The 19,541-nt window shown below is 41.8% G+C and overlaps 1 protein-coding gene and 2 long non-coding RNA genes across 7 annotated transcripts in view; 1 reads left to right on the forward strand and 2 right to left on the reverse strand.

The window, feature by feature from the left end:
• The window catches only part of TOPBP1 (DNA topoisomerase II binding protein 1), a 51,430-nt gene extending 39,474 nt beyond the window's left edge, over positions 1 to 11,956 (reverse strand). The window contains exons 1-9 of one of the 5 annotated variants that reach the window (XM_039527728.1): positions 11,827 to 11,956; positions 10,202 to 10,289; positions 9,110 to 9,244; positions 8,363 to 8,506; positions 4,215 to 4,396; positions 3,896 to 4,089; positions 1,975 to 2,154; positions 1,160 to 1,326; positions 537 to 700 (exon numbers count right to left, since the gene is read on the reverse strand). In XM_039527728.1, coding sequence (XP_039383662.1) covers positions 537 to 700; positions 1,160 to 1,326; positions 1,975 to 2,154; positions 3,896 to 4,089; positions 4,215 to 4,396; positions 8,363 to 8,506; positions 9,110 to 9,244; positions 10,202 to 10,282 — 1,247 coding nt within the window. In that variant the 5' untranslated portion in view covers positions 10,283 to 10,289; positions 11,827 to 11,956. Of the gene's footprint in view, positions 1 to 536; positions 701 to 1,159; positions 1,327 to 1,974; positions 2,155 to 3,895; positions 4,090 to 4,214; positions 4,397 to 8,362; positions 8,507 to 9,109; positions 9,245 to 10,201; positions 10,290 to 10,993; positions 11,344 to 11,532; positions 11,656 to 11,696; positions 11,716 to 11,826 lie in introns of those variants that run through there. The other 4 variants (XM_039527730.1, XM_039527727.1, XM_039527729.1 and 1 more) reach the window with 4 other exon arrangements.
• Positions 11,957 to 12,259: 303 nt separating this feature from the next.
• LOC120399479 lies at positions 12,260 to 16,969 on the forward strand. The gene is made up of 4 exons (XR_005595185.1): positions 12,260 to 13,050; positions 13,269 to 13,699; positions 14,373 to 15,144; positions 15,300 to 16,969. It is a non-coding gene; the product is annotated as an uncharacterized LOC120399479 (long non-coding RNA).
• Positions 13,712 to 14,749, reverse strand: LOC120399477. The gene is made up of 3 exons (XR_005595183.1): positions 14,610 to 14,749; positions 14,329 to 14,437; positions 13,712 to 13,992 (listed from the first exon to the last, which is right to left on the reverse strand). It is a non-coding gene; the product is annotated as an uncharacterized LOC120399477 (long non-coding RNA).
• Positions 16,970 to 19,541: the final 2,572 nt, after the last annotated feature.

A 19,541-nucleotide genomic window follows, 5' to 3' on the forward strand; every position in this document is an offset into this window, starting at 1 on the left:
TTACAAACCAACAAACACACACACACACACGTACGTAAGATGGCTCTCAAAACCATTTTAACCTATGTTTTTTTTCCTCTCAGATACTGCTCACTCTACAAGTACACTTGTGTTTCTGTACAAAGTTTGTGACACTCATCTGACTCCAGTTAAAACAAAAAAGTTTGAGTTGCATCCACACTGCAGCCTTTAGTGAATATTTCAAAGTTTGAGAATATGGATTTTTACACATTTTCTACAAGAAATACAAGAAAAATGTAATTTATCACAAATATTGAGGGTTTCTAGAATTTTCATATAATCTTCCTTAGCTAATAATTTTTTTCTGTTGAATGTGAGGAGATATGCTACTTAAAAAACACTATTCCCAGGGGTAAAATGTTGTTGACTAGTGACCACAACTTAATGGTCTTTACAATTTTTATCTCTACAGTATGCACAGCTATTTAGTCCAAAAAAAGTTTAATCAATACGTATTTTCTTTGTTTACAAGAGGAAACATGATTATAGAAGTGTCTAAGCATAGTTATCAGAACCTGTGAGTAGTCTTGTTCAAAAACTGCTTCAGTTCATCATTATATTCTCCCACAATAACATGGGTGACATCTTCATTGAGTTGATTAAATCGAACACCACCACCACAGTTAATAAGCCTTCTCATTTTATCTAACTTCCTGCCACTGAAGCCACAGAGATAAATCTGCAAGGAGAAAGAAAAGAACAGGGTAAGATATTTTTGGTTGAAGTAGTTGTATTCTGATACCATTCATTACCCAACCAAAGAAACATACAAACACACAAGCTTTAGCTTATGAAACATTGCAAAAAAACAAAGAAATTATTCCATCCTCAGTGCTCATCCTTGTGACTTTGTCTTGCACAACTCAACATCCCACTAACAGAAGGAAATACCAATAAAATATTTTCCATTAAAGTTGCCAATACTGCTTCATATCTTATCCAACTCCAATTTGAAGACACTTTTTCCAGTACCCCAAATACATTATAAACAGTCTAGTTTGGTTTATCTTGAAATAGATTATATCTTTGTGCTGGGAGTGGGACTACATTTTACTGTAGCAATAACTACAGGAGACCCAGCCTAGCTGCATCTAAATGATAACTGGTCATTTCAGAATTGTACATTGTTAAAACTTACTCGACACCCATCTAGTAAATCATCAGGGGCTTGAAATGAACTGATATCCAAATTTTCCAGATCAGGAGGAGGTTCCAGCCTGCTGTTCATAGCAGAGCTACATGCAGTTTCATTAATGCCATTCAAACTGATATTGGAAATGTGGCTGACATCTGAAAGGGTACGACCTTTAAATAAAGTTAAAATAAAAAAAAGAAGAAAATAAGTTAGTCTCTCCCACTGCTTAACCAAACAGGACGTATGATTGTCAAATATGATTTTGCCATGCTAATAAGGAAGACAAAACCTGAAAACCACAATAATGCATAGTCTAGCCTCTGTTAAAATGTAGGGTTCCATTACACCAAAATTCAGTATGCTCTCACTATTAGCAATGGAGTTTACACAGAACTCATGTTCCTCTTTCTCCAGAAGAACTGTCAGCCTTAAGATGTGGGAGAACAGTTTTTGAAAACTTATTCTGCTCAATAAGCTTTGTGGCCATCTACTAAATTAGATGCATTTACATTTGATATGAACACAGTCTGCTCTTGGTTGTTGCCCTCCAATGCTCCTAAGCGGACCAAAAATAAATATCTATATCTATCTATATAAAAAAAATTTGGGCCCTGACCCTGCAAACACACACACACTTAACTTCAAGCATGTGAATAAACCCATGTACTTATATTTAAGCATGTGTTTTCAGGATCAGAGCCTCATTACCAAAATTTTAGTGCAGTTAGAGTTGGTAGCAGCCCACTCAACTGAAACATTTCCTTTCCCTTAACTGAAATTTCATCAACTCACTCAGTATACTGAGATGTCTTACTTACTGTCAGGTTTGCTGGCTTGGCTAGTAGGAGTTGATGTACTGGGTGTGGTATTTTGCTTTTGTACAGACTCGGTCTTATACATTGCCTCATCCTGGCAGAAGCCATTCTCAATACTGTCAAAAAACCACTGGATGGACACACACTGCACATTCCATTTTTTGGCACATTCATATTTCTGGCCTTTATATAAAGACAAATCACAATCAATAAAAGGCTAATGCTCCAAAAGTGACAATTCTGAAAGAATGACCACATATTGCAAAATCAAGAAAGTTAAAACAAAAACTGCATTTGGAGGTGGTAATTACCAATACATTCTCAAATACCAAGGGGCTCTTCCAAGTGGCAGTTTACATCAAATTCACTAAAGCTGATCAGTGTAATTTGGTTCCTCTGACAGCACTATTGCCTAAGATTATTTGTTGATTTTATAGTACAGCTTTCATAATCAAGGTATTCTAATTTGCTTTAAAAGCAGTGTTAGGCATGCTAGTGCAAGCACACTAGCCAAATAATTCTGTTTTTATCTGTTAGGTTTTCTGTTTTGAAAACTGCCATGAGACCTTAAACTTCCATCTGAACCGCAACAAGAAATTGGCAGAAGGAACTGCTAGATGTCAGATACAGATGAACAGCAATACTACTAAACAATAATCACACTAAGCAATATTAATGATTAATATACTTACGTCTTGCAGGATGCTATAAAAATATCAGTTTTATAGTTCATCTGTACTTCACTGCAGTGCTAACATTAGACATTAGTCCAAAGTTCTGCTATGGAATTTGAACTCATGACTTTACGGCCTAAAAACTATGTGTTTTTATAATATATTATATATAAAAGCAAATGCATACTTTTATTCACATACTTAAAATGGAAAGCAACTGTCAGCTAGCAAAAAAGTAATCTTGTGACCATGTTATCAAGGGGATATATTTCACAGTTGTGACACCAAAGTTGCAAAACATCAAAGGTTAAAACTTTCGCAACCTTTTAACCAATATGATTGTATTGTGTATGTAAAATTAAGATATATGGTTGGCTGAGCTACCAACAAGGTTAATCTCATCTACACTGAGCTGTTTATAACTGTCTTAAATTAAAAAAAAAAAAAAAACAACCAAACGGGGCAGTCAGCATTAGCACATTCTGTCATGTTGCAATCAGATTTTAGTCTTACTTGGTTCACAAATTCCAGACTGACATGTTTTGGAAGTGTCTATACAAGTGTTTATGCTGTTTTCATCATTCTGGTATCTGAGCACTCCAGCATTCAGACCCTGTGACGAAAATGCCTCACATTGTTCTGCAGAGCTGACAGTCCCACTGAAGGAGCTATGCCAAGCTCTTTGGCCAGAGACAGAATTGCCATAACAAGATTTTGAGGCTTCAAGAGGGGAAAAAGAGAAATCGCAAAATAATTGCCTGGGAAAAGTAGGGAGGAAATTTAAAAATTCAGTCCAGTGTGTCTCAAACAAAACTACAAAGAACAAAGTAGTGCTTTAATTTTATTTTAGTAAGAGGAAATTAAGAAATTTTAGTGGGAAAATTTTATCTTCAAGTTTATTTGTTTATTTGTAATCCAATTAATATCATAATTAAAATTCTTAAGTCTCCTGATTTCACCAAAATTTAGTTTAGATTCTATTTTTTCTTTTCTGTAGGCCTCTCCCCTTCCCTCCTCTGATAGCGTTTGGGTCTCTGCTTGTGTGTCCCTTTGTTCTCCTTTCCACCTTCCCTTAAGAACACTCTGTATCACTCTTCGTGCATATAATATTTATCATAACAGCACTGGCAATAACAACAGCATAATCAAACAGATACAGATCTAGGCCCTGATTCTCCAAACACTTATGCACATGCTTAGCTTTACGCTAAGTTGTCCCTTCAAACTTAAATTGACTAAAGAATATCTACCTTTTGGCTCTTGAACAATGAGGTGGGTGCACTCATTCATCTTGAGCTGCCCTGTGTATTGACCACCATGCTCAGTAGTGAGACGCTGGACCTCCTTCCTGTCCACACTACTTAAGCCAGTTACACAGATTGTACAGCCACGAAATAAAGGACATATGAAGTCTTCCATGCTTATATCTGTGTATCTAATCATACTGAAGGGGGGAAAAAAGAAAGAAAATAAGACAGATCTTTTCCCAACACACCTCCAAAGGAATAAATATAGTCTAGAACCAGTACAAGATTTAATATTTCCTAATACAAGAAGTGGTTCTTTTACCCTTGTTGCGACTTCTCCCACAATGCTTTTACCCAAGTGGGAAGCAATATGGGTTTCTTCAGAGCAGCAGCCACTAAATATTTCTTGCTGCCAACTTCTCCAGCTATAAGATGAGTAACTGATGCATTGAGATCTCTGTACACACGGCCACCCATCATCTGTACATACATATGAACTTCTTCCTAAAGAGCAAAAAAAAAAAAAAAAAGAGGCAAATAAATTAGTCAAACAACAAAATGTATATTTTAATATTGCTTATATATTTTTTTAAAATATTACTCCATGTCCTGTGATTTCTCCTGGAACTTAACTTTATGGCAGCTTTAAAACAGAAAAATATATTTTGCCTACATAGAAATGAACAATTTTGAAGGAATCTCTTTAAAAATGGTAAAATAGTGAATACCAGGGGATTGCGCCCTCCAGAACACATTTACAATCCAGATTAAATAAGAAAAAATGCCTGTGTTCTGTTTACTACCCAGGAATCCACATCACATACTATTACTAGACAGAAACAGTCACTTAAGAAAAAATGTCATATTTTTATTAAGAATAAATTTATAAATAGTTTGTAAGGGGTTTACAAATGAGTAATAGATGCTATAAGCATGATATATACATGAGTACCATGTGTTATACATGGCTATAAGTTAGGGTTGTCAACCGATTAAAAAATTAATCGCAATTAATTGTGATTTAAAAAGTTAATCGCAATTAATCGTACTGTTAATAATAGAATACCATTTATTTAAATATTTTTGGATGTTTTCTACATTTTCAAATATATTGATTTCAATTACAACACAGAATACAAAGTGTACAGTGCTCACTTTATATTAATTTTTATTACAAATATTTGCACTGTAAAAAACAAAAGAAATCGTATTTCAATTCACGTAATACGAGTACTGTAGTGCAATCTCTTTATCATGAAAACAGGTTCCAGAGTGGTAGCTGTGCTAGTCTGTATCAGCAAATCAACAAGAAGTCCTTGTGGCACCTTAGAGACTAACAAATTTATTTGGGCTAAAACCCACTTCATCAGATCCATGGAGTGAAAAATACAGTAAGCAGTATATATATTACAGCACATGAAAAGATGGGAGTTGCCTTACCAAGTGGGGGGGTCAGTGCTAACGAAGCCAATTCAATCAAGGTGGAAGTGGCTTATTCTCAACAGTTAACAAGAAGGTGTGAGTATCAGAGGGAAAATTACTTTTTGTAGTGACCTAGCCACTCTCAGTCTTTATTCAGGCCTAAATTGATGGTGTCCAGTTTGCAAATTAATTCCAGTTCTGCAGTTTCTCGTTGAAGTCCATTTTTGAAGTTATTTTGTTGAAGAATTGCCACTTTTAAGTCTATTATTGAGTGTCCAGGGAGAATGAAGTGCTCTCCTACTGGTTTTTGAATGTTACAATTCTTGATGTCTGATTTGTGTCAATTTATTCTTTGTACGTGGCAGAGGGTAATTGCTGACACGATGGCATATATCACATTGGTAGATGTGCAGGTGAACGAGCCCCTGATGTGGTTAGGTCCTATGATGGTGTCCCTTGAATAGATATGCAGACAGAGCCTGGCAACGGGGTTTGTTGCAGGGACTGGTTCCTGGGTTAGTATTTTTGTTGTGTGGTGTGTAGTTGCTGGTGAGTATTTGCTTCATGAAAGTTGAACTTACAAATGTAGAATTATGCACAAAAAATAATTGCATTCAAAAATAAAACAATGTAAAACTTTAGAGCCTACAAGTCCACTCAGTTCTACTTCAGCCAATCGCTCAGACAAACAAGTTTGGTTAAAATTTGCAGGAGATAAAGCTGCCCAGTTCTTGTTCACAATGTCACCTGAAAGCGAGAACAGGCATTCACATGGCACTGTTGTAGCCAGCGTCAAAAGGTATTTACATGCCAGATATGCTAAACATTCCTATGCCACTTCATGCTTCGGCCACCATTCCGGAGGACATGCTTCCATGCCGATGATGCTCATTAAAAAAGCTAATGCGTTAATTAAATTTGTGACTGAATTCCTTGGAGGAGAATTGTATGTATCCTGTTCTGTTTTACCCACATTTTGCCATATATTTCATGTTATAGCAGTCTCAGAGGATGACCCAGCACATGTTCATTTTAAGAACACTTTCACTGCAGATTTGACAAAACATAAAAAATGTACCAATGTGAGATTTCTAAAAATAGCTACAGCACTCGACCCAAGGTTTACGAATCTGAAGTGCCGTCCAAAATCTGAGAGGGACGAGGTGTGGAGCATGCTTTCAGAAGTCTTAAAAGAGCAACACTCAGATGCGGAAACTACAGAACTCAAACCACCAAAAAAGAAAATCAACCTTCTGCTGACTCAGATGATGAAAATGAACATGTGTTGGTCCGCTCTGCTTTGGTTTGTTATCGAGCATGGACACATGTCCTGTGGAATGGCGGTTGAAGCATGAAGGGACATATTAATCTTTAGTGCATCTGGCAGGTAAATATCTTGCGATGCCAGCTATAACCGTGCCATGTGAACACCTGTTCTCCCTTTCAGGTGACATTGTAAACAAGAACTGGGCAGCTTTATCTCCTGCAAATTTTAACCAAACTTGTTTGTCTGAGCAATTGGCTGAAGTAGGACTGAGTGGACTTGTAGGCCCTAAATCAGAGGTCCACAACGCAGTGCTCGAGGGCACCATGGCTCCCACCAGGGCATCCATGTGCGCCCACCTACTGGCCACCAGACAAGCAGTCGCTGAAATGCCACCGAGAAGTGGCAACGTCAAGAAGCACTACCATCAAAATCCCACCAAATTTCAGCAGCAACGCCTCTTAATGACGCTCCTTCACGGCGGCATTTCGGCAGCGACACCTCTTGACGTTGCCGCTTCACGGCGGCATTTGGCGGCTGCTTGTCCGGCGGCCACGGTCCTCAGCGGCTAGTCGTCCGGTGCCTGCCCCAATGAAAAGGTTGGGGACCACTGCTCTACATTTTACATTGTTTTCTTTTTGAGTGCAGTTATGTAACCAAAAAAAAAAAAAAGTACATTTGTAAGTTACATTTTCATGATAAAGAGATTGCACTACAATACTTGTATGAGATGAATTGAAAAATATTATTTCTTTTGTTTATCATATTTACAGTGCAAATATTTGTAATACAAAATAATAATATAAAATGAGCTTTGTACACTTTGTATTCTGTGTTGTAATAGAAATTAATATATTTGAAAATGTAGAAAAACATCCAAAATATTAAATAAATTTCAATTGGTATTCTATTGTTTAATAGTGTGATTCATCGCAACTATTTTTTTTTATTGTGATTAATTTTTTTGAGTTAATCACATGAGTTAACTGTGATTAATTGACAGCCCTACTATAAGCACATCAGTAGAAGTTATTATAGATGATTATAAGACACTTATTAACCTGGACTCTAATTGATTAACTAGCTATTCAAACATCTATTCATAATTTATTAAGCCTTTATAAATGGAACCTTAATATGAAGCGTGATCAAAATGTTCAATATTTAACAGAAATTCAGAGTAGCCTAAGTATAAAATCTTTAATTACTTTATAGTTTGAGATAAACAGTAATACATTATATAGTCTGTGACATCTTAGCTGTAGACAACTAGCCAGAAAATCCATCTAGATCTCAAGTCAGTTCATGAATGCTATAAATTATTCAATAGTTTCCTATAGTCCCCCACCCCCCAACAACCAATGAAGTATTTTTTTTCTACATACAACTTGTATAACACAGATCTGAGGTTTCTGCTGATCTCTTTGATAATGTCATTCTTTAAACACAGTAGTCAATTGAGAAAGTTAAACACATCCAAACACCCAAAGTAAAACTGCAGACGTTTTCTTAGTCTAGAAGATTAGAATGGGAACTTTAACTCATTCAAAGCAACAAAAATTATTAGATGGAAGCATCATCATCACATCATCATCATCATCATTTAAAAAATAACTTTTTCTATATATATTTAAATTGTATTCCTGACTTAAAAGTTTTCAGTGAGTGCAAAATGCATTTACAAAGGCTTAACCAATAAATCTTGTTAATGCTGTATCTGGAACTAAACTTCACAAAAATCTAGCTGAACAATTATTCTTCCATTATATATTGTAATGTATTACCCTAGTTTCTTTTTCAAGACTAGTACAGGATATTGTTATATCAGCCATGGCCATATTATGAACAGGATATTCGGCTCTCGGGACACATCGCTGGTGCTGCATACAAAATATGACTACCTGTGGTCCAACGATTCTACAGCCAAGCTGCAACAAAGATCAAAGAGGATTAATATGGAAGGAAGGGTGACACTTTTCTCACAAAAAAAGTGACCTTATCAAAAAAAACATCTTGGGGAACATCCTACATCCCATTCCAGTAACACGAAGCGGTTGAAACTGACCAACCGATTGGCTGGAGACTGCTCAAACATAGAGAAATCCTCACGTGGAATAGAGCTGGCCCCAGCATAGGTAACAGAGGCAATGTTTGGAGCACCACTGAGCTCTGGTTATCCTATCCCTTGCTACTGCAACATCTCAGAGATCACTGCAACCATGCCATTTTCCCAAGCTGTTCTATGACTGAGAGAAACTAAAAAGGTGGCCGGCCACAGGTCCTGCAGAAGCAAAGGCAATTGAGACTGAAGGACTGAATACCTTGTCTTGTCTTTCCTTTTATGCTATTCCTACCCTTTGAAATTTTCCCACTGAAACTCTGTTTAACAGCATACTATATTTACACATATTCACTGTGTACATTACAAGCTAGTATACAGAATTCAGAAAGAGAAAACGTGTAGGATCATGTATATGAGCATTCCTTAAAAAGGAATAGGACACTTGATAGCAATCTAGTGGGTAGCAAACCTTTTTGAGATGACTAAAGACAATGCCACTAAAAGGGTCACAGATGTAAAGGGATTTATCATTCTCTTTTATATTGAGTGCTGGCACTTCTTCAAGGATCTGGAGATATTCTTTTGACTGAAATTCTTTTATGGACTGCAAGAAAACATGAAACAACAATATACTTAAATTCCTTTTCCTCTGTTAGACAATTCTTTTAAATGAATCCTATGGCAACAGCAAAAGCATATCCAGTTGAAATTACTTATAGCAAAATTACTATACAAGAATCAATTTGTAGTGAAGTTGAACAAAAATACCAAATTATTTCAATCCACTGAAATGTACAGTGTAAAATTCACCGATTAGACCTGATCTGTGCTGAGAGCCTGCTAACTCCCACTGATTTTCCAGGGGAGAAATGACTTGACACCCTCCTCAATGAAGCTATAGTAGCGTGGATGAGAGACCTGAACCCTCAGGATTGCAGCTCACTTTGTTCTGGAACCTGCTGAGGGCCCTCTACAATCACTGTCTGATCGGGATGATCATTCAAATGCTAGTTACCAAGGCACAGCATACCCCTTTGATAAATTAATTCAAACCCTGTGGGACAATTTGCTCCTTGGGGAGGTCAAGGTTTTTAACTAGGTTATTCAATCTATCTTCAATTATTTCAAAAAACACCTCACGGTAGTAAGCGCTATGCCACGCAGGATTGGGCCAAAAGTTTTGAGTGCTTCAGCACCTTTCCAGAGGCACACAGCACCTTATAGGATTGGTGCCACAGGGAAATTGGTTTCACAAAACAATGATTTCACTATATGAATTCTCTACTGTATTAAGAAGTGAAACTAACCCACTATAACTAGTAAAAATATAACAAATGTATATTTAGTAAAAATATCTAACAAAGAAAATGTTGATTCTTGCTGTAGAAAAAAAGTTAAACAAGGCATTTGTATTATCTAACATTAAATGTCTTCATCTTACAGAAACAATACATTTTATTTAGATATATACATTAATAGGCTACAAATAACCATGAAAATAATTAGATGGAAAACTAAATTCAAGAAAAAAACAGCTGATAGTGGTACCAAAAGTGCTTACCTCAAGAGCTTTAAAAAAATATTCAGAGTTTCCAGAAGACTTTATAAATTTAACAAAAAATGGCTCCTTGTCACTTTTCATCCTTTAACTAATGGATGAAAGAAAAATAAGTTTTGACGTTAAGTACTAGTTTTCAGAATAACTATGTTATGTATTCAAGACGTGCATTAATGAGATGTACCTAACTTATTTTTCCACATAAATTATTGCTTTTTCTGAATTTCTTGAACAAATGTATCCAAACATTATGAACGATTCACGCCCTGGAAATGTCAGTGCTTCTAATTTGCTCATATACTGCCCCAATAACTGTACTATGTATAGCAGAGGTGGGCAAACTATGGCCCGCGGGCCCATCTTGCCTGGCCCTTGTGCCCCCAGCTGGGGAGGCTAGCCCCACTCCCCCACAGCCTCAGCTTGCCGTGCCACCAGCGCTCTGGGCGGCACGGCTGCCAGACATGCTGCTCTGAGTGGCATGGTAAGGGGGTGAGGAGCGCATTGGATAAGGGGCAGAGAGTCCTGGGGGGGCAGTCAGGGAGCAGGGGCGGTTGGATATGTGTGGGAGTCCCGGGGAGGGGCTGTCTGGGGGCAGGGGTGTGGATAGGGGTCAGAGCAGTCAGGGGACAGGGAGAAGAGGGGGTTGGATAAGGGCGGGGGGATCCTCCACACAGTTTTGGAATCCCGATGGGGCCCTCAGGCCAAAAAGTTTGCCCACCCCGATGTAAAGGATCAATACATCTCAGAGATCATTCTCTCTGATGCAGACACGGAGTAGGGGTGGAGACCAGGTACCTCTTGGCTTAGTTCTCTCTCCCTTTACTGCCTGGTGAGTTCGCTGGGGCTACAAGGAACTATACTGGGTAGGCTTAAGCACAACAGCCTCCACATCAGCTCTGCGGAGCTCAGGGCAGAGAGGTAACACAGTCCCGGGCTGCATGATCTTTCCCTGGATCTCCTTTACCAGGGGAGTCCCTTATCCGTACGTCACCACTGGGCTTTCCCACAGGACACTGTGATCGGGCCCTAGGTGCTGAACTTCTTACAGAAGCTTCGTTCACCCCAATACAACGTAAGAGATGGATCACGCGCCTCCCCGGGAAACCCCCGGGCTGCGCAAGCGAACAAGGAACACCTCGCCGCGTCCCCGCGCTGCCGGCAGCCCTACCGGGGGCCGAAACGCGCCCTGACGCGGCTTTCCGAGCGGGCTCTCCCCGAGGGAGCCGCTCGGCCGGCGGGCGGGCACCGCTTCCCGGGCTGCTGCGGCTCGCTGGACGCTCCGGGGGGAGGGGGGGCAGTTGCAGCAGCGGGGGAGCCGAGTCCCGGCGCGGTACCTGGGAAGTGGGCGGGGCCGCTGCGAGGCGAGCGCCCCCCTCCCCCCGCGCGACACCTTCACGAAAACTCGGGAGGGGGAGCGGTTCACTCGCGTGCGCACCCCTCACACGCGCTGCGGCACGTCACGCGCGTCGCGATTCACGCGCCCCCGCAGATCTGTCACCTCAGACCCCTCCCGCCGGGCTGCGCTGGGTCCCGCCGGGAGCCCAGAAGCGTCGGGGCCCCTGGTGAGCGGGAAGGTCATTCCGGGGCGGCTAGAGGGGAGAGTGGGCTCGGGGAAGAGGGAAACTGACGTTATGGATGATGTGGGCTCGCTCCCGCAGGTACTGCCTGTCCGGCCGGTAACCCAAGGCGGGCGGGAAGACAGCTAGACGCGCTGCGCAGGCGCGCCGGACGATGCTAAGAGGCGCAGGCGCACACTCATCCCTATCACGTGACCAAGTCCCGCAGGCCAGGCGCATCTCTTAAAGGGCAAGCCGCTGCGCCTTTAGCCTCCTCGTCTACAGCCCGAGCGCGCGCTTCTCGTCTTCGGCCCGCACGAGGGGTTCTGTGCCGCTGGCTGCCCGCTCTTCTCCCAGCGCTTGCGTCATTAGCTTCTGCCCGCGTGACTAAGCCGCCGCCGGCGGCGCGGCGCCCCTGGATGCCTTCCTGCCACTTCCACGCCTGCGGCAGCCTCGGCTCCCGCGCGCCCTGCTGGGGGTGGGGGCGAGTCGTGGCGCGTGGCCGTAACGGCTGGTGGGGAGCGGCCTCCTGGGGCTCGGGGTGTCAGCGCCTGGCTGCCTCCAGCCCTGCAGCAACGGCTGCACCCGCTCAAGGCAGCCCGCTGGCGCCCTGCCACAGGAGGGGCAGCAGAAATCGCATCCCTCCGATGTTGCTACCAGCAGCTGCTTCCGCCATGCGAACATGGTCTTTTTCCTACCCGCCAGGACTTGCCACCACCTGGTCGGGTCGCGAATGCGGAGGGATGGGGTCTGCTCTCACAACCTGCAGAATTTGCTGCTTTTGGCTAATTTGCCGTTGATTTATTTGATTATTGAGGCGCTGTTTCATTTTGTGTGCCAGTACCTGTAAAGGGAGGTGAGATTTTGGGGGTGTGGAGGACAGACATGAGCCCAACTTGATCCCATAGGGGCCCATTTGATTTATTTCATTTGCCTCCTTGCTTATTTGCGATTGATGTATTTGATTATTGAGGTGTGTTGTCTAGTTTTGTGTGTGAGGACGTGTAAAGGGAGGTGAGGCTTGAGGGTATGAAGCGCAGACCAGACCCGATCAAAGGCTACTTTCAATGGTTGCAAATTGTGCCAATTTGGCCCCTATCTGTCAGACTTCGCTACACATGCACCTGTGGTCTAGGGATAGCAAATTTGGAGGGATGGGGACAACCGGCAGAATTTGCTACCTCCTTGCTAATTTGCAAATGATTTATTTGATTATTGAGGTGTGCTGTCTAATTTTGTGTGCGGGTACATGTAAAGTGAGGTGAGACTTGGGTTAGGGTTATTCTAATCATACAGGTTTCAGAGTAGCAGCCGTGTTAGTCTGTATCCGCAAAAAAAACAGGAGTACTTGTGGCACCTTAAAGACTAACAAATTTATTTAAGCATGAGCTTTCGTGAGCTACAGCTCACTTATGCATCCGAAGAAGTGAGCTGTAGCTCACGAAAGCTCATGCTTAAATAAATTTGTTAGTCTTTAAGGTGCCACAAGTACTCCTGTTTTTCTAATCATACAGATGCCATTCTAGCATAATCCTAGCTCAGGCTCTATACTAGGGGTATCTAAAGCAATACTTTTTTGATGGTCAAATTAAATGTTAGGGGCTTTCTGCTAGTATAGGGTAGGTGAATAAATATTTGACTGGGCTGGTAAATATTCATGCCAATATTATTTATACAGATATTAACTTAAAGGAATATCAAATACACAGTATATGGGATACACATATTGTAGGTCTCTGTCTTTCAGACTCTGTACAGAAGAAATTTTTTTAAAAGACCCCACAACATTCTGCAATTTCACGCACCCTGCCTTTTAGTAGGGTTAAATCTGGAAGTATATCAGATGTCTTTTTACAAGGCTGAATTTCTTGCTGAAAAGAGAATGATAAAGAAAACCTGAATCTGGAAATTGCCATCATTGCCACCAAGACTTCAGATTCACATGGTAATTATTGTATTTTAAAACACAATTAAGCAAAAAGTTCAATGCAGTAAGTGAATGCAGTTGGCTATAAAGCCAACGTGTTGGTACATAATGAAGTTCTACTTCACATTTGTTTAATGTTTTTCTCAATGTGATTTCCTAAACAAACTGAAAAAATTAATTCCATCATGTTAAACCACATTGATCCTCAGTTCATCAACAGGGTTCTGATCTTCACTTCTACAGCATAGACCTCAACTCTGCAGTTAGATTAACCAGTAGCAGTAGTAGGCTGTTTTCCTCTATAATGTGAACTAGAATGGGATGAGACATACATTCGGTCATTGGGTTTCACCAGTATTTGCTGATAACAGACAAATGGAGAGACAAAAAGGACTCCTGGATTCAGGCTCTATAGGGGAGTGTTCTCGAGTGGTTATAAACCATTCTGTCCCTAGGCTCTGCAACCCCTTCCCTTTCTGCTCATATCCAAGCCCCATCCTTTGTTTCTTGCCCCCCCTCCCCCACTCTACAGCTATCTATAGTGCCTCACCAAACCACCTCTGCTCCAGTCCACCAGTTTCTGTCCCTTCTCTGCTGCTCCCACACCCTCAGTTTCTACAACCTCCTATTCTGTACACATTTCTCACCTCTCTCCATTCTAGTGTGTCGTCTTCTTTGTCCCCACTGCCAGGGCACCAGGAAGGGGAGCAGAGAGCAAAGAAAAGGCAATCTACCTGCTCTCAGATGAGGAGACACCTGAAAGAAACCCGAACCTTGAAATTTACCCAGCAAATTGTAGATCCTCAGCCCAAGAGCTCACAGAACCCTGACCCTGATGTCAGACCAACAAGCTACAGGTCCCAAGTCAGCAAGACTCCTGCCTTGACATCAGACCAGCTACCTAAAAGCTGAACCAGTGGACCCTCACCAAGGCCTATATCTTTAACCCAGTGCAGCAAGCTGTGGCCAGTCTGCTAGTAAACTTCACAGAGGTCTGCATGTTGACCTCAGATCTGCATGCTAGAGTTGCTGAGCCACAGGTCTCAAAGTCACCATCTGATATCAGCCAGGCAAGCTAGATGTGGCAAGTCAGTGACCTCACAGAAGCTCATTACTTGACATCAGTCCAGAAAACAAGAGAGGCTCTGAGCCAGTAATTATCATAGATGTGATAGACCCAGGCCAGTTGGGAACAGCAGAGTAGTAGAAGAGAAATATACCGGCCACGGGATAAGCAGTTTTCTGTTCCCTGAGTGACCAGAGCAGGAGCTGCTCCAGGCTAATGAGAGCACCTCACTCTAATTAACCTGCTAAGACTCAGATGAGGCTGTTAAGCACAGGACTCTAATTAAGGCCACTCTGATGCTATAAAAGGGCTCACTCCAGTCAGGCCAGAGGAGAGGAAGTGCGTGCAAGGAACTGGGAGCAAGAGGCATGCAAGAGGCTACGCGTCGACCCGGCAGGTAAGTATAGACCTACCCTTAGAGACTAACAAATTTATTTCAGCATAAGCTTTTGTGGGCTACAAAGTGAGCTGTAGCCCATGAAAGCTTATGCTGAAATAAATTGGTTAGTCTCTAAGGTGCCACAAAAACTCCTGTTCTTTTTGCGGATACAGACTAACACGGCTGCTACTCTGAAACCAGATATTTTGAGAAATCCAAAAACATTGAATGTCATGCAGAACTGTTAAAGATTGCACCGTTCTTTGCTATTCCTTCTCACAATGCAAATGTAGAGCAAATTTTTTCACTGATGCAAAGCCAGTGGACAAAGGAAAGGAACAACTTGAATGTTGAGTCATTGAAAGGAATTCTACTTTACAGTACAACTTCAGGCAAACTTCTTGTAAAGACTTTCATGCCTTCTCAAAGAGCAGTCAACCGCTGCTGAGAAAAATGTGATCTACAGAGAAGTATGTGTGGGCACGTGAGGAGAAAGAAAAACGGAAGAACTAGTGAAAGGAAAGGACTCACTATATTTAATAATATATGGAGATAGGTATATCTCATAGAACTGGAAGGGACACCAAAGGGTCATCGAGTCCAGCCCCCTGCCTTCACTAGCAGGACCAAGTACTGATTTTGCCCCAGATCCCTAAGTGGGCCCCCTCAAGGATTGAACTCACGACCCTGCGTTTAGCAGGCCAATGCTCAAACTTTAAATAATTAAATTTCACTTTTGAGGCCATATCACTTTTTCTTATATATACTCAATATAGACGACATGTGGCGCACAGCATATATAACAGTATAACAACACATTAATACAACGCAAGTTGGTAGATACTGGTGCACATACCTCCCGTGGAGTGTCCTCTTTTTCGAATGTTCAAATATGGTAACCCTATCCACCCCCGTTTTTTTTTTTTCCCCTCCAGCCCTTCTTCTGCCGCTACCTACAGTAGCTTGATCCCCCCAGCCAGGAAATTTAGGCCCCTGCTCAGATCCTGACCCCCCCCCCCTGCAGTTTGCCCCCTTTGCCTCTTTTTAACCCCTCTAAAGAGCAGGCAGCAAAGTATGACTAGAAGTAAGGGCAGAGTGAGGGCAACTGCAACAGCGGATGTTACTGCGCATGCTCAGTTCGGGTGAGCATGCTTAGTGCACCCACAGTAGGGAATTCTGAGAGGGAGCTTTTTGTGTCGTGCCCAGCTAGGTGACTCTTGGATCTTGAAATCCCATCGGGGGGCTCGGTGCCTCACGCAGCGGGAGACCTGTGGGATTGGCAATGCTCTTATTCCACCTCCAGTACAGCGTGGTTGGGGTCTCTCCTTAGGGTCACTGTCCCCACCTTCCCCTCTGGGCAGCTGTGCCCCTTCAGCCACCCCATTCAGGACAGGAAGTTAGGGAGTGAATGCTTAGGGCCTGTCTACCCTGGGAGCTCTCACCCTATCTGAGCTGGGTGCTGGAAGGGCAGTCTGTTGACCTTCCCCCTTTGTGAATCTAGGCAAGGTGGGGACAATGCTTGTTCCAGTTCCACTCCCAGCGAAGATGTAGCACACAATCCTGTTCCCCCTCCCCCGGAGAAGGAACTAGATCAAGGGTTCTCAAGCTCTTTCGTTTTGAGGCCACCCCACCAATATCTATAAAAACTCCACGGCCCACCTGTGCCACAACAACTGTTTTTCTCCATATAAAAATCAGGGCCAGCGTTAAGAGGTAGGAACCAGGGCACTTGCCCAGGGTCCCATGCCACAAGGAGCACCACAAAGTTAAGTTACTCAGGCTTTGGCTTCAGCCCTGGGAGTTGGAGCTCAGGGCCCCGGGCTGCTGTCCTGCATGGCAGGGCTTCAGCTTTCTGCCCTGGGCCCTAGTGAGTCTAATGCCAGCCATGCTTAGCAGACTCCCTAAAACCTGCTTGTGGCCCTCAGATCTCTGGTCAAGAACCAGTGGACTAAATAATCTGTTACATAGTTATGGTTCCTAAAGGCTCCCAAGTGTTTCACAAACTACCTACGATACCACTGAATTGCCACTGCTGGTTGGATGGCAGTAGCCAAACAGCACAGCTGTGGGGAAAACTTGGTCAGTGACAGCAGAGCAAGACCCTACTTTTATAAAATGCTGTGCAATCTGTACATGCAACGCAAACAAGCTCATTTTTGTAATAGGTTTCATCTGTCTCTAGATACCAGACTCTCTGATGCTTTCCGGAGTGCTGCCATCCGCCTTATGATTGCCTCCAGCCAAATCTGATAACAATCACTCTGAGGATCCCGAGACAGCTGTATTAGACTTATGGGAGGAAATTTCAATGCTTGGTTCTTAGTTTTTTTCCCCATTAAACACTGTATTAAGAATTTTATACCCTTTCTACAGGTTTGGATTAAGTAGACAAAACAAAGTGACCACATGGTGGCACTGTAAACTCAGAATTTGGAATGGCTAAGACCTAGGCAAAAGTAACAATGTAATATAGCAATTAGAACCTAGAGTTTATCCCCCTATAATAGTAAGATAGCAAACTACCCTTGATTTTAGCCATAAAAATAGAAGATCTTTTTAATGTTAGTAAGGAATAAGTTTAGAAGATTCATTTTATTAATATCTAGCATTAGCCCTGTTTAGGAGATCTTAATTATTGGTCACACTTTTTAAGTAACTGACCTTGTGAAGCGTTTGAGCACGTTCAACTTTCACAGAAGACAACAATTCAGCACCAAGCAGAATAGGACCTTTAATGATTGAGGAGCTGTTAAGTCTGAATAGGTTGTTTGCCTTGATGTTGACACTAATTATATTTGATGTGTGAGAAAGTGTTTGGTCACACATTGTCAGAAGCTGATCTTCCTGTGGAGGTGATCTCACATAGCAGAGGGCTCTTTAATCCAGCAGACAGAGGCTTAAAATCCACTGGCTAGAAGCTTGTCACCACTATTGATCCACAGTGGGGGAATGGATTTGGCCTAGAACTGAAAGGCTCTGTATCCAGTTACTAATGATGAGAACCATCTACTTACCCTGTGCTGTCTGCTCACTCGATATTGCAACATGCTATTTGGGGGGAGGGATGGCAAAGATACTCTTCCATTCTTTTAGAACACACACATTCTTCTGCAAGAAGCCCAAACCAGAAAATTCAACCAACTTTAATGAATTGCAAACACAAACATACTATGTCATAGTATGAGTTATTTTGTTTCTGGATCCCTTAGTGATATATATACCAAGAGTGCCATCCAGTAGCAGAGGCTCCACCATTCCTGCATCTCTGCTGTTCTCCATTTAATATGGTCATTATACATATCCCATGGGTAAATGGGACCTGGCTGTTTCCAAAACAAGCTCCATTTCCACTGAAGTAACAGGTCCCTTAAGAGGCTGTAGTCCCATCAGGTTACTTGTTTCCATAAGTCCAAATGCTGTCCTTTGCTACAGCTCACTAGGCCCTCTAAGTAGCTCTTCTCCAGAAAAGATCCATGCTGTAAGTGACATTCCTCCTAGACACAAGGGCCTCTTTTAAAACTCCCTTATTGAGCCTCATCTGTGTGCTCTTCCGTACATGATTGAGACCTCGGACAAGAGTGGTAGGGCTTTTATCTCCCTTTGCATGGAGATGATTAATCCTTGTCTGACTGGAGAGTCAGACTACACACACTTCGTCACACTCACAATATGTGTGTGATTCATAAAGACATTAGTGGAAGTTCTCAGCTCTTGTTGAAAAGTGAATAAATCATAAAGGGGCTTTTAAGTTAAAAGAAAACAACAACCTTGCAAGCAGGTTACTATATGCAGGAAAGTACCTCCTTGAAAGAGAATTTGTCCATGCAAAGCTTAATCAATTGACATAAAAATGATCCTTTTTCTATTGAAATTAATTTATTACTATTCACTTTTTCAGGATACAATCTAGTAAAATTTAATATCACAAATTCCAAAAGGTGGCTCATGCATAATGTGTGAAAAGAAAGTAAAAAACAAAACCTAATGAATTACAAAAGAATTCCAGTTTGCCCATACTTACTTTATGGATGTAGCCCGACAGTAATGTAATAATGTACCCAAACTGAGAATAATTTGAAAGAAGTGCAAGGATTGGATGAGCAAGGATTTCCTTATTTCATTTCTTGATTTCAAATGCACTTGATAATTTGAAACATCTTCAATGCCATTTCCTGTACCACTTTCCTATCAAAGTATTGTTCTAAGACAGGGGTTCTCAAACTGGGGGGGGTACCCCCTCAGGGGTCATAAGGTTATTACATGGGGAGTTGTGAGCTGTCAGACTCCATCCCAAACCTTGCTTTGTCTCCAGCATTTATAATGGTGTTAAATATATAAAAAAGTGTGTTTATTTTATACTGGGGGTCACACTCACAGGTTTGCTATGTGAAAGGGGTCACCGGTACAAAAGTTTG

This window comes from Mauremys reevesii, linkage group 2 (genome assembly GCF_016161935.1).
Source record: "Mauremys reevesii isolate NIE-2019 linkage group 2, ASM1616193v1, whole genome shotgun sequence".
NCBI lineage: Eukaryota > Metazoa > Chordata > Testudines > Geoemydidae > Mauremys > Mauremys reevesii.